Source organism: Pan troglodytes, chromosome 10 (genome assembly GCF_028858775.2).
Source record: "Pan troglodytes isolate AG18354 chromosome 10, NHGRI_mPanTro3-v2.0_pri, whole genome shotgun sequence".
Lineage (NCBI taxonomy): Eukaryota > Metazoa > Chordata > Mammalia > Primates > Hominidae > Pan > Pan troglodytes.
This window is the reverse complement of record NC_072408.2, coordinates 129403481-129418043: the sequence shown is the minus strand read 5'-3', so window position 1 is coordinate 129418043 and position 14563 is coordinate 129403481. Positions and strand designations below refer to the sequence as shown.

Genomic DNA, 14563 nt, shown 5'->3' with positions numbered 1-14563 from the left:
GAGAATCACTTGAACCTGGGAGGTGGAGGTTGCGATGAGCCGAGATCACGCCATTGCACTCCAGCCTGGGCAACAAGAGCAAAACTCCATCTCAAAAAAAAAAAAAAAAAAAAAATTAATAACACAACATAACAAAAAAATCATTGAATTGTATATTTTAAGTGGATGAATTATATGGTATGTAAATTACATCTCAATACAGCTGTTGAGAGAGAGAGAGAGAAGGAAAACCAGTATCTCCAGTCCCTAAAGGCTAGTGCAAAAAACTTTTTTTTTTTTTTTTTGAGATGGCGTCTCGATCTGTCACCCAGGCTGGAGTCCAGTGGTGCTATCTCAGCTCACTGCAACCTCCGCCTCCTGGGTTCAAGCAATTCTCCTGCCTCGGCCTCCCGATTAGCTGGGACTACAGGTGAGTGCCACCACGCCTGGCTAATTTTTTGTATTTTTAGTAGAGACGGGGTTTCACCGTGTTAGCCAGGATGATCTCGATCTCCTGACCTTGTGATCCACTCACCTTGGCCTCCCAAAGTGCTGGGATTACAGGGGTAAGCCACTGCGCCCAGCCATACAGAAAACTTTAAGGAGGGAAAAATGCACTGATTGGTCAAGTAATAATGTTTAACATGGCTCAATATGTTTACCTGTAAGCTAGCAACCTCTTTAAATAGTTTCAACATTTCTTCACATTCGTCCTTCTTCTGCAGATTGTCTGTAATTAAATTTTTAAAAGTTATAGCAGACATGCAAATTCTCATATTATCAGAATTTTAAAAAGAAGAAATTTTAATTAGCTTTGGTTCTCTCATCTCAAGTCTTCAGTAGTTCTTCTCAAATGATAATATATAGAAACTAAGTACAAAAAGATCTAATTTGAAAAAAATCTAATTATTCTTTCAGGAAGTAGAAAACAGAAGTTTATGTGTTACAAAAAAGTTATTTTTCTGAAGTAAATTGTAGCTTCTTTTTTTCCCCTGGAAAGTTACTTTCTTCACTGTTTTATTTAACTTCCAGTTCAAATGGCTTCTCCCCACCATCATAAGCAACTGATAAATGAGAAAAATGAGCAATGAGTGCGAGACGCTAAGGAAATCTAGTCTAGCACTAAATAGTAAGTGAGCATATAAAGAAATGATAGGTTGATTTTGCATGCATCTGTTCTTGGATTGCTGATAAAGGAATAAAGGAAGACTTTTCATGAAGCAAAATGGGTAAGGTCAATAAAGACAATCAGAACCAGAAAAACTGTGGGTACGGTGAGAGTTGTCTTCGATGCCTCTTTCTGAAGAGGGTGAGCTTTGGAACAAAACTGAGATGAGAAAACAGAAGTAAAAGCTACCTTTCTGAATGTCACATAGTATCTTAAGAATGTCCACGGATGTCTTCGCTACAGACATTCTCCAGGCCTTGCCCTAAAAATAAATAAATAAAGCGAAATAAAATCTACTTCCTTTTCTGACCACTTCAGTAGTACATATACAAATACACAAAAACCACAGAAGCAGAAAAAACAATCGTGGAGGAGTTGGGCAGCTGAGAAATGGATCGTTAATGAGCGTTACACAGGGTAGACCTGAAAAACTCCAGTATGAACTCCTGGATATATGATTTAGAAATATCAAAGAATATGCAACTCTCCCAAATAACCTTTCAACTACATTATGATTAATAGATCCTTATTCGCTTTTAGAGTTATTTACTATTTGAAAAAACATTTGGAAAAGTTAAAAAGAACAGAAGTCTAAAAAATGGCCTAGAGAACAGAAGTCTAATAAATAATCACTACCTTCCAGTGATTATTTTAAAAAATTTTAAGAGAAGGAAAAAAAGGAGGTGCTTTAATTAAAAGACATGATGTATGTAAAATGTTTAGTAAGTGCCTCGCCAATAAAAAAATTCAAATATTTTCATAACGGGAGCAATTCAAACTGGTACTTAAGAATACAGACTATGGTATTAGACAGTTTGAGCTGAGGTTCTGCCCCTTTCTAACAACCTTGGAAAAAAGTCATTTACTTTCATATTTTGGTTTTTGAACTTAATATATAAGGAGACAACAATAGGAACTACTTTACACCTTTGTTATGAACAAGAAGTAGCTATTTAACCTAATGCCTATTGCATAGTAAATATTAGGTGTTAAAAACAACAATAACTTCATTTTCCAACAGAAAAAAACATTACTGAAATGGACTGAGAGAAGTTGGGAGGTATCTATCCTTAGGGGTTTAAAAATCCAACTATTGGCCAAGTGTGGTGGCTCACACCTGTAATCCTAGCACTTTGGAAGGCCGAGGCAGGCAGATCAGTTGGCGTCAGGAGTTTGAGACCAGCCTGGCCAACATGGTGAAACCCGTCTCTAGTAAAAATACATAAATTAGCCAGGTGTGGTGGCGGACGCCTGTAATCCCAGCTACTCCCAGCTGAGGCAGGAGAATCGCTTCAACCTGAGAGGCAGAGGTTGCAGTGAGTCAAGATCGCGCCACTGCGCTCCAGCCTGAGCAACAGAGCAAGACTCTGTCTCAAAAAAGAAAAGAAAAGAAAAGAAAAAAACCCAACTATTGAGCATGGTGGTGCATGCCTGTAATCCCAGCTACTTGGGAGGCTAAGGCTAGAAGAGAACTTAAACTCAGGAGTTCAAGACCAGCCTGGGCAACATACCAAGACCTTATCTCCTATATATAATATTTTAAAAAAGAGAAAAAATTAAAAATCAGTAAGAATCCAGCTATTCTGGAAAAATCAAGTATTCCTCATCTGCAAAAAAGTAAACTCTCTTAAAACCATTTCTAAGTTTCAATGTTATAAGATTATATAGATTTATATTGGTTTTGTAGCTGACATTACTATTTGACAATAATTATGTCCTATATAACACAAAACATTGTTTATATTGCAAGGCTTTATAGAAACCTTTCATGTACAACAGCTGCTCCAAGATACCTGCTAACCCACAGCTCCCAGGTCATTCTCTGTGGGCTCAAGCAGCCGCTCCAAGGCAGCCACAATTGTTTTTTTTCTCCTAGTAGTAAATTTACCCAGGAATTTTTTCACTAGGCCACCCTAGCAGCGAGAAGGGCAGATCTTCATATGTGTAAGTCCATCTTTTCTATCCTATTGATTAATAGCCATAAAAATTGGATTTACTTATATTTTACTTAGTGAAAATGTCACCTCTTTAGAATGATCTGGCTCTTCTTGTAACGCCAGTCGTGCCCATATGATGACTCTTTCTGCAGTTTTCTCAGCTTCAGCAGGAGGCAAAGACTTCAACAGAAGGAGACAGTCTTCACCCTATAAACAGGGTTTGAAAGGAAGAAAAAACAGCTGGTATTTGCAAAGGACGGTGTGGCCTTACCTCTTTCTTTTCTATTTAAAGATGAAAATACATCATTTGGAAAAATAGATTATGGTTCAATGTTTTAATAATCCGAAAATCCATTTTTATTTTATTTTACTTTAAGTTTCAGGGTACATGTGCAGAAAGTGCAGGCTTGTTACATGTGCCATGGTGGTTTGCTTCACCCATCAACCTGTCATGCACGTTTTAAGCCCTGCATGCATCAGCTATCCATCCTGATGCTGAAAATCCATTGTTGATGACAGCAAACAATAAAATAAATTTAAAATACGATCCTAGATACTGAAGAGTTAATTCCTAGGCATTGCTATGATTATAGAATCATATAAAAATAATGACATTTAAAAACACAACAGGCCAAGCATGGTAGCTCACACCAGTAATCTCAGCACTTTGGGAGGCTAAGGCAGGTGGATTACTTCAGGTTGAGAGTTTGAGACCAGCGTGACCAACATGGTGAACAAAAAACAACAACAACAACACAGAAACAAAGAAGCCATATGAAATGATAACATAAAACTTACAAACCTGTTCTCTATCAATCAGGTCAATAATTCTTAGACTGTAGATCTCATCATCAGATAACAAAAACGCTTGGGCTACCTTTAAAGCATCTTCTAAAGAAGATGGGACATCTTGTTTGAGAATGTATCTAACCACTCTCTGCAAAAGACAATATGAACATTTCTTTGTTATAGAACTCACAGAAAACCAAAAAATCACTTGCTTATAAGAGCAAAGTGGCCAAAAAATTTAAATAATGCAGCAAAAAACTAAATTGTATGAAAGATTAAAACATGATTTATATTCTGATCATTCCACAGTCCTGTCTTCTTTCTTCTACAGCTTCTTAATTTACTATTTGGTGTCTTTTTTTTGAGACAGAGTCTCCCTCTGTCGCCAGGCTAGAGTGCAGTGGCGCAATCTCGGCTCACTGCAACCTCTGCCTCCCAGGTTCAAGTGATTCTCCTCCCTCAGCCTCCCAAGTAGCTGGGACTACAGGCACATGCCACCACACCCTGCTAATTTTTTTGCATTTTTAGTAGAGACGGGGTTTTACCATGTTGGCCAGGATGGTCTTGATCTCTTGACCTTATGATCCACCCACCTTGGCCTCCCAAAGTGCTGGGATTACGGGTGTGAGCCACCGCACCTGGCCTATTTGGTGTCTTTAATACTCTCATAAAAAGGCCAGGAGCGGTAGCTCACGCCTGTAATCCCAACACTATGGGAGGCCGAGGCAGGCAGATCACCTGAGGTCGGGAGCTCAAGACCAACCAGCCTGACCAACATGGAGAAACCCCATCTCTACTAAAAATACAAAAAAAAATTAGCCAAGCGTGGTAGTGCATGCCTGTAATCCCAGCTACTCAGGAGGCTGAGGCAGGAAAATCACTTGAACCCAGAAGGCGGAGGTTGTGGTGAGCCAAGATTGCGGTGAGCCGAGATCGCGCCATTGCACTCCAGCCTGGGCAACAAGAGCGAAACTCTGTGTCAAAAAGAATAAATACTCTCATAAATAACTGAACACCTTATTAACATCATATCTAACAAAAGAAATGTAGTGGAAAAACCTAGCTCTATTAGCCTCCTAGAATATAAAATCCTCATTAAGTTTCCCATATTGCCCTAGAAATGAAAGAGAAAAAAGACTCTTCAAAGAGTGTACTTACCATTATTTCCTTGTTTAAGAGATTTACCTCTCTTATTCCATAGCCTCGTAAAAGTTTTTTCATCTCCATTAGTTTGTAACTTTCCTGTAATAACTTGACTCTGAAAGCAAATTTACCCATATTAACATGGATTGTCTTTTTTATGAAGTACTATGAGACACAGCAAACAATATAGAAACATAAATGAACATCAACTCAAAACACAATGTTTCTCCAGAGCATAACAACATTGTTTCGTAGACAGTCATCTTACTTGGGATGGTCCATTTCCAGGTGCTGTTTCACCAGTTGCTCCACAGCTGCACTCCAAGGAACCACTGCTGCATACATGATCTTGAGCACGGCATCAAATATGAGCTACAAAAGATGCACGCATGGACAAGGAACAGCCCTCAGGTTTACGATGCATGCAAGTGAACAGCACAGTCTAATCAGCAGGTCTTACATCAACCACATGGTAGTTTGAGAATATTTCATCCACTCACTGGAAAACCATTTATTTCTTCAGTTTTCACATATAGAGAACAATTTGACTATTCAGAAAAATTCAGAAGAGTATTTTTTCTGCTGTAAGCTAAGACATACAGCATTATTGCTTTCTACGGTCTCTACAATCCCTGGGTTTTTTTTGTTTTTTTGAGGCAGGGTCATGTTCCCATTGCCCAGGCTGGAGTGCAGTGGCGCGATCTCAGCTCACTGCAACCTCCACCTCCTGGGTTCAAGCGATTCTCCCGCCTCAGGCTCCCAAGTAGCTTGGACTACAGGCAAGCACCACCACACCTGGCTAATTTTTGTATTTTTTGTAGAGACGCGGTTCCACCATGTTGCCCAGGCAGGTCTCAAATTCCTGAGCTCAGGTGATCTGTCTGCCTTGGCTTCCAAAAGTGCTGGGATTACAGGCATGAGCCACTGTGTCCAGCCTCAGTCTCTGGTTTAAAAACAGTTTTCATTATTTTATTTCTATTTTATAGTGGCAATAACAGTGTGAAGTTAAAATAAAGGCATATTACAATATATTAACAAATGTCTCACATTGCAGCGAATAACTGAAAAAGAAAAGTCTCCATGTTTGCATAACCACAGAAAAGCCTGCAAAGATATGCATACAACTGTCCATGGAGGTTCCCCTGAGGGTGGAAATGAGTAAACATTCACTTTTTATTTTCTGTAATTAAAGAAAACAGACACTTTAGGAGAACGAAGCAGGCAGATCACTTGAGCCCAGGAGTTCAAGACCAGCCTGGGAAACCCTGTCTCTACAAAAAATACAAAAATTAGCTGGGCGTAGTGGCACACGCCTATGGTCCTAACTACTCAGGAGGCTGAGGTGGGGATTGCTTGAGCCAGGGAGATTGAGGCTGCAGTGAGCCATGATCATGTCACTGCATTCCAGCCTGGGCGACACATCCAGACCCATCTCAAACAAAAACAAATATATGTCGCTTTTATGAACAGAAAAAAGCTTTCAGAAAAGATTTAATGCTCAAAAGGGAAACGCAAATGGTCACTATTTACTTACGTCCGTGTCAGATAAACACGCTATTACTGCCATGGCCTTTGCTTCCCATGCTGTTTCAAAGAGTGATGTGGACTTTGAGCTGCATCTATTCAGTAAATCCTAAAAAGGGATAAACATGTATGTTTTTTAAAAATTAAAAATCTCATTAAAAAAATGCCACATACAGCTAGATACAGATATTATATGGCCTTGATAGATGTGTTAAAAGAAAAAAACCCTAAAAATTCTAATTAGTCATAAATGTTGAACAATGGTCTAAAAATACAAAACTGCCAAAACATTAGCCTTTAGTTTTATATGGTATAGAAAATTTAAGAATGAAACATTCTTGAAGAATCTACAAATAAGATTACTGTAGCACATTAATAACATCCACAAGAAATAACTGCTAATATTTATTGAGTTCATGCTCCTGTGGTCTCACAATAGCCCTTTGAAGAAAGTACTGTGAAAGGGAAATATCTTGGGCCCCCAAGATCACTAAGGAAAACTCAGGCTGGAAACTGCTTAGGGCAAACTTGCCTCCCATTCTATCAAAGTTACCCCTCTGCTCACTGAGACAGCTGCATTATCTGATTGCCTCCTTTGGAAAGGCTAATCAGAAACTCAAAAGAATTTTAACGTTTGGAGTCTTCCTGCCTTTGCTTCAAGTTGTCCCACCTTTCCAGATCGAACCAATGTACTTCTTACATATGCTGACTGATGCCTCGTGTCTCTCCCTAAAATATATAAAACCAAGCTGTGCCCGGACCACCTTGGGTACATGTCGTCAGGACTTCCTGAGGCTGTGTCATGGGTGTATCCTCAACTTTGGCAAAATAAACTCCCTAAATTAACTGAGAACTGTCTCAGATTTTCCGGGTTCACAGTCCTCATATATCCCCCCTTTGCTCAAGATGGTTAGTAGCAGAATTAACCCACATTTTTAACCAATTCAATATGCTGCATGAGTCCTACTGAGAAAGCATATGACATTCCTTAAAGAGTTAAATATTTACTACAGCGCTACACTGCATAGATCCAAGAAATAAGACTAGATGTAAAGGAAAAGTTACCTCTATGTACAGCAAGAGAAGTTCCTCCTCTTGCAAGTCATGTTCTCTCATGTAAACTCTTATAAACCTCTCTAAGATGGAGGGAATAAGCTCTGGGGCCAGCACTTTATCAAACATTCGGAACACTATGGTGGTTGTATTTTCCTGGATGCCAAAAGAAAGATGGAATAAATACAGACTCTACCCATAACTTGATATACAAAATAATTCTTATGACCCTGGACTTTACCTTCTCAAAATCAGAGAGGGCTAATTTGCAGTTGTACTTCCTATGCAACGTGATCAACTCTCGCAAGTTATTTACCAAAGTCCTTAGCTGACATACTTCCTCTGTGTTCTGATAATCTTTCTAAAACAAAAGTGTTAAAGTTGTTAACGATATAAAATAAAAGTATGAGAGAAAAATAGAATCAGAATTATTTCAGATAAAATAAGAATTAACCCTGGTTATGCACGTTAAGAGGAAACCTGCAACTTTAAACCAACTTATGCTCTAAATTTTGTAGTATTTTAACCAAATTAGTATAGATCAGAATCTGAAAGATATTTTCTCTTAAAAAAATAGAAAAATTAAGAATATTAGTATAATACTTTTTCAGAACCCAAGTATACTTAGTACACAGCATCATTTAGATAGTGCTCAGTGTCCCATCTATCTATAGAGATTATATATCATAACCAGATATAAAGGCATAACATTTCCTAAAATTATATAAAAAGAACAGAACCTTCGATATTGATAAAAGTTAACAGGGAAAAGATAAAAATAATGTTCTACAGCAAGAGGAAAAAGCTCTTATATAGAAAAGGTGACTTGACAGACAACCTTTGAAAACTAATATTAATGTACTATCAAGACTTAATTTTTCCTTTTTTCTTTTTTTTTTGGGGGGGACAGAGTCATGCTCTGTCACCCAGGCAGGAGTGCAGTGGCACAATCTCGGCTCACTGCAACCTCTGCCTCCCCGGTTCAAGCGATTCTCCTGCCGCAGGCTCCCAAATAGCTGGGACTACAGGCACCCACCACCATGCCTGGCTAATTTTTTTTGTATTTTTACTAGGGATGGGGTTTCACCATGTTAATCAGGCTGATTTCAATCTCTTGACCTCAAATGATCTGCCCATCTCGGCCTCCCAAAGTGCTGGGATTACAGGCGTAAGCCATCGTGCCCAGCCAAGATTTAATTTTTCAAAGGATTGTGAAATGCTGCTAATGCAGAAAATCCCAATTATACCACTTAGCAGAATGTTTATATAGTTCCCCTTTTGGTTGGTTGAATAGAGAAAAACTGTTCATTAAAACAGGTTGAGGGGGGCCAGGAGCAGTGGCTCATGCCTGTAATCCAGCACTTTGGGAGGCCGAGCAGTGCAGATCATCTGAGGTCAGGAATTTGAGATCAGTCTGACCAACATGGTGAAACCCCATCTCTACTAAAAGTATAAAAAAAAATTAGCCAGGCGTGGTGGCGGGTGCCTGTAGTCCCAGCTACACGGGAGGCTGAGGCAGGAGAATTGCTTGAACCTGGGAGGGGGTGGTTGCAGTGAGCTGAGATCGCACCACTGCACTCCAGCCTGGGCAACAGGGTGAGACTCCATCTCAAAAAATAATAATAATAATAGGTTGAGAGGGCTGGGCACAGTAGCTCACACCTATAATCCCAGCACTTTGGGAAGCCCAGGTGGGTAGATCACTTGGGTCTGGGAGTTCAAGACCAACCTGGGCAACATGGCAAAACCCCTTCTTTACAAAAAATACAAAAATCAGTCGGGCCTGGTGATGCGCACCTGTAGTCCCAGCTACTCAGGAGGCTGAGGTGGGAGGATCACTTGAGCCCAAAAGTTGAGGGTGCAGTGAGCCATGGTTGCACCACTGCATTCCAGCTGGGGCAACAGAGTGAGACCTTGTCTCAAAAATGAATAATAAATAAATAAATATATAAATAAATTAAAAACATAGGTTGAAGTTGTAACACAAATCAGAAAGAAAGAAAAAGCAAATTTTCCTACATATGGATTTGAAAGGCACAAAACAAAAAAAAGGCACACAAAAACAGAAAATTTAAGAAGTAGATATATTTCCAGATACTTTACATACATGCAGACAAACCCTTTCAGGTAAACTGTTTCATTACTAAAAATCCATTCTCACATCATACCAAGGAAATCCAATGCCAGGAAGATGCCAATCCCAACTCGTCTGTTTTTTCTGCTGTAAAAAATATCTCTGCCAATTGAAGTCCATTTTCTGGCCAATTTGCCTTTAAAAAAGATTACAGACAGTTCAAAACAATGTTTTATGCTGTTGGGAGTGTGCAAAATGTCTTTTTACTGTTAATTAAATCAGTATTACCTTATCAGTTAATTCAAGGTTCCTGGCTGCTTGTTCCAACCATTTTGCAAGAATTATCTGAAATAGATTATTTAAAAATAAAATTCTTAATGGATAATCACTGATATAACTAAAAACCTCCACGATTTCTTTTTTTTCCTTTAAATATTTATTTTGTCCATAAACATCTTATCCACGATTGTCTTTTTTGCTTGTGTGTGGGCACGTAGTAGGTGTACATACTTGTGGAGTACATGAGATGCATTCATACAGGCATGCAATGTGAAATAATCACAACATGGAGAGTGGGGTATCCATCCCCTTTGTGTTACAAACAATCTAATTACACTCTTTTAGTTATTTTTAAATATAGAATTAAGTTATTATTGACTCTCTTGTATAATCAAATAGTATGTCTTATTCTTTTTTTTTTTTTTTTTTGAGACAGGGTTTCGCTCATCACCCATGCTGGATCTCATGCAATGGCACGATCTCGGTTCACTGCAACCTCCTGGGTCAAGCAATTCTACTGCCTCAGACTCCCGAGTGGCTGTGATTACAGGCATGCCACCATGCCCGGCTAATTTTTGTATTTTTAGTAGACACAGGGTTTCACCATGTTGGTCAGGCTGGTCTCAAACTTCTGACCTCAGGTGATTCACCCACCTCAGCCTCCCAAAGTGATGGGATTACAGGCGTGAGTCACTGCACCCAGGCTCATTCTTTCTAAATATATTTTTTTGTACGCATTAACCATCCCCACCTCTCACCCATCACCCATCACCCCACAACCCTTCCAAGCCTCTGGTAACCATCCTCCTACTCTCTATGGCCGTGAGTTAAATTGTTTTGATTTTTAGATCCCACAAATAAGTGAGAACATGTGATGTTAGTCTTTCCATGCCTGGCTTATTTCACTTAACATAATAATCTCCAGTTCCATCTATATTGTTGCAAATGATAACATCTCCTTCTGAATCACAGTTGTCTTTTAAGAGACACTTTAATTAACACAGGTGTTAGCTTAACTAACTGGTATTAACTGGTGTTAACGTGACTTAATCTTCAATGATCTAATGTAAAAAATGAAATAAAGTCATCAAGAGTGGAAATACTGAAGACAACTCACCTGTCCTTCAGGCACAGTCCTTCTTACAAATGGAATCACATCATTTTTAAACCATGGACACAGCTTTTGCAAAGAGACTGATGCAGACATTGAGTTGAGCAAGCTCTCCAGCATTTTCACATCAAATCTGCTTTCAAAGTTTGCCTAAATTATAAGGAGCGAGAAATTAAGATCTGACAAATTTAAACCAAAAGCCTTCCAAATGTTTGACAAAGATATTTTAGGAAGTCATTTTAAGGAGTAGCCTACTGATTTAATAATGAGTGCTAAAGGAGATTCACACTATGCAAATGATTCTAGTTGGGAGCTGCATACTGTATGCAATGTCACGGCGCTGAGTGCCAAATAGTTTATCATGTAGCAGAAGAACCAGCAGAGAGAGTATTCTAAGGAAAACTTAACTGGGGGTGATACTAGGAATTCAAACAAGCAATGCGGCCATTAAGGGCATCACGGCAAGTTATGACTTTATGGATCTAATGTTCCATACCAACTTTGGCCAACCTTAAAGGGATCGAGACAAGCAATTTTAAGGGGCAATCTTTTACCACAATTTGAGCTGCAGTAGCAACATCTTCTTCACCAATGCTACATTACAAAGCCCACTAATAAACCAGATAACATGTTGCCTTTAGAGCTAAGATTAGGAGTTAGACTCTTTTTTTGGTTAACTTTTAAGTTCAGTGGTATAAGTGTAGGTAAACTTTTGTCAAGGGGGTTTGTTGTACAGATTATTTCATCACCCAGCTATTAAGCCTATTAATCATTAGTTATTTTTCCTGATACTTTCACCCTCCACCTTCTGAAAGGCCCCGGTGTGTGTTTCCCTCCATGCATCCACGTGTTCTCATCATTTAGCTCCCAAGAAGCTAGATTCTTAATGATTGGATAAAATAAGGTTCTACTGTACATTCACTGTACTTCTTCTGATTTAATATTATCAGAGGACAATTTTCTCCGGGAAAAGTAATTTTTTTTTTTTCTTTTTTTTGGGACGGAGTCTCACTCTGTCACCCAGGCTGGAGTGCAGTGGCGTGATCTCGGCTCACTGCAACCTCCACCTTCTGGGTTAAAGAAATTCTCCTGCCTCAGCCTCCTGAGTAGCTGGGTCTACAGGAACGTGCCACCATGCCCGGCTACTTTTTTATTTTTGGTAGAGACACGGATTCACCATGTTGACCAGGCTGGTCTCGAACTCCCAACCTCCAGTGATCAGCCCGCCTCGGCCTCCCAAAGTGCTGGGATTACAGGCGTGAGCCATCGCGCCCAGCCCATGGGGAAAGTCTTTTTTATCCCTTTGCCCTTTACAAACAAAAGCAAGTCATATTTTAAGAACCAATCAAAAAACACCCCATCACCCAGTCAGACTTGCACCTTGTTAGTCTCCAACATTGATTCAATCACCTAATTCAGGAGCTATAAAGCTGTTAAGGAAAAAATGTAAAACATGTTACCCGATGTCGAAGCCAAAGATACTGTGCACAAACAAGGTTTCCTTCTTTTAGCTGTAAAAAAATATCTTTAAGATCATCTTCATTATTTAGAAATTCAATCCAAGAACTGCCACTGAATAGACAAAGAAGGGAAAAAAGTCAGTTTTTAAAAAAATTAAGGCTATACCTTTTAAGTGGATTATCTTTAAATGCATTTTAATTAGTTTTCTTCTTCATAAAGGTAAAAACAAAAAACTAAAAAAAAACCCAGTTCCAAAGATCACACAATGCGAAGTACATTTCCTTCTTATCTCAGACCCTAGAACTCCCGACATCTTCCTCAGAGCCATGTAGCTTCCTATAGGACCCTCCTCAGATAATCACTACATGTGGAAATAATTATTTTTCACTCTTGTTTGTTTTATTTGTTTTTTTGAGATGGGATCTCACTATGTGCTCAGGCTGGACTTGAATTCCTGGGCTCAAGCAATCCTGCCACCTCAGCATCCTGAATAGATGGGATTACAGGCATTTTTTATTATTTTACTTTATTTTATTTTTTTGAGCTGGAGTCTCACTGTCACCCAGGCTGCAGTGAAGTGGCACAATCTCGGCTCACTGCAACCTTTGTCTCCTGAGTTCAAGAGATTCTCATGGCTCAGCCTCCCAAGCAGCTGGGATTACAGGCATGCACCACCATGCCTGGCTAATTTTTGTGTTTTTAGTAGAGATGGGGTTTCACCATGTTGGCTAGACTGGTCTCAAACCCCTGACCTCAAGTGATCCACCCACTTCAGCCTCCCAAAGTGTTGCGATTACAGGCATGAGCCACCGTGCCCAGCCTATTTTTTAAATAAGTAAGTGTTCTATAATGAATTCGACGAGGAAAAAAGAAAATCAGAATTGATAAGATAAAATTTCATTATTTGAATATAAAATTATATACCTGGAAAAAACAAGATCAAATGAAATATTACTATGCATAATAAAGAAATTCATTAAGGTAGCTGGTTAAACATTTTTAAAAATCAGCTGATTATGGTGGCTCACGCCTGTAATCCCAGCACTTTGGGAGGCCGAGGTGGGTGGACCACTTGAGGTCAGAAATTCAAGACCAACCCGGTCAACATGGTGAAACCCTGTCTCTACTAAAAATACAAAAAATAACCGGTGTGGTGGCGGGTGCCTGTAATCCCAGCTACTCGGGAGGCTGAGGCAGAAGAATTGATTGAACCCGGGAGGCAGAGGTTGCAGTGAGCTGAGATCATGTCATTGCACTCCAGCCTGGGCAACAGAACAAAACTGTCTCAAATAAAAAAAAAAGTTTTTTTTAATCACTAGCTCGCCACATCCTTTACAAAAGATGGCAGCCAGCCACAGTGGCTCATGTCTATATTCCCAGCACTTTCGGTGGCCAAGCAGGAGGATCACTTGAGCCCAGGAGTTCGAAACCAGCCTGAGAAACATGGTGAAACCCAGGCTCTACAAAAAATTAGCTGAGTGTGGTGGTGCTCGCCTGTAATCCCAGCTACTTGGGTGGCAGAGCTTGGGAGGTTGAAGCTGCAGTGAGCTGAGATCATGCCACTGCACTCCAGCCTGGGTGACAGAGTGAGACCCCACCTCAAAAAAAAAAAAAAAAAAACCAGCCTGGACAACATGGCAAAATCCGTCTCAACTAAAAATACAAAAGTTGGCTGGGTGCAGTGGCTCACTCCTGTAACCCAGCACTTTGGGAGGCCAAGGCAGGCAGATCACTTGAGGTCAGGAGTTCGAAACCAGTCTGCTCCAAATGACGAAACCCCATCTCTACTAAAACTACAAAAATTAGCCAGATGTAGTGTTGCATGCCTGTAATCTCAGCTAGTCGGGAGGCTGAGGCAGGAGAATCACTTGAATATAGGAGGCGGAAGTTGCAGTGAGCTGAGATCACGCCACTGCACTCCAGCCTGGGCAACAAAGTGAGAGTCCGTATTAAAAAAAAAAAAAAAAAATTATCCAGGTGCAGTGGCACGTGCCTGTAATCCCAGCTACTGGGCAGGAGAATCACTTGAACCTGGGAGGCAGAGG

General features: G+C 39.8%; 1 protein-coding gene across 2 annotated transcripts in view; it reads right to left on the bottom strand.

The window, feature by feature from the left end:
- KNTC1 (kinetochore associated 1) overlaps nt 1-14563 on the bottom strand; it is a 97760-nt gene that overhangs the window by 45011 nt on the left and 38186 nt on the right. For both annotated transcript variants that reach the window (XM_009426487.5, XM_063785159.1), the window contains 13 exons: nt 12518-12629; nt 11064-11207; nt 9956-10012; nt 9762-9863; nt 7835-7954; nt 7606-7749; nt 6551-6649; nt 5285-5388; nt 5032-5131; nt 3887-4021; nt 3172-3291; nt 1337-1409; nt 642-709 (listed from right to left, as the gene is read on the bottom strand). In XM_009426487.5, coding sequence (XP_009424762.2) covers nt 642-709; nt 1337-1409; nt 3172-3291; nt 3887-4021; nt 5032-5131; nt 5285-5388; nt 6551-6649; nt 7606-7749; nt 7835-7954; nt 9762-9863; nt 9956-10012; nt 11064-11207; nt 12518-12629 — 1378 coding nt within the window. The remainder of the gene's footprint in view (nt 1-641; nt 710-1336; nt 1410-3171; nt 3292-3886; nt 4022-5031; nt 5132-5284; nt 5389-6550; nt 6650-7605; nt 7750-7834; nt 7955-9761; nt 9864-9955; nt 10013-11063; nt 11208-12517; nt 12630-14563) is intronic.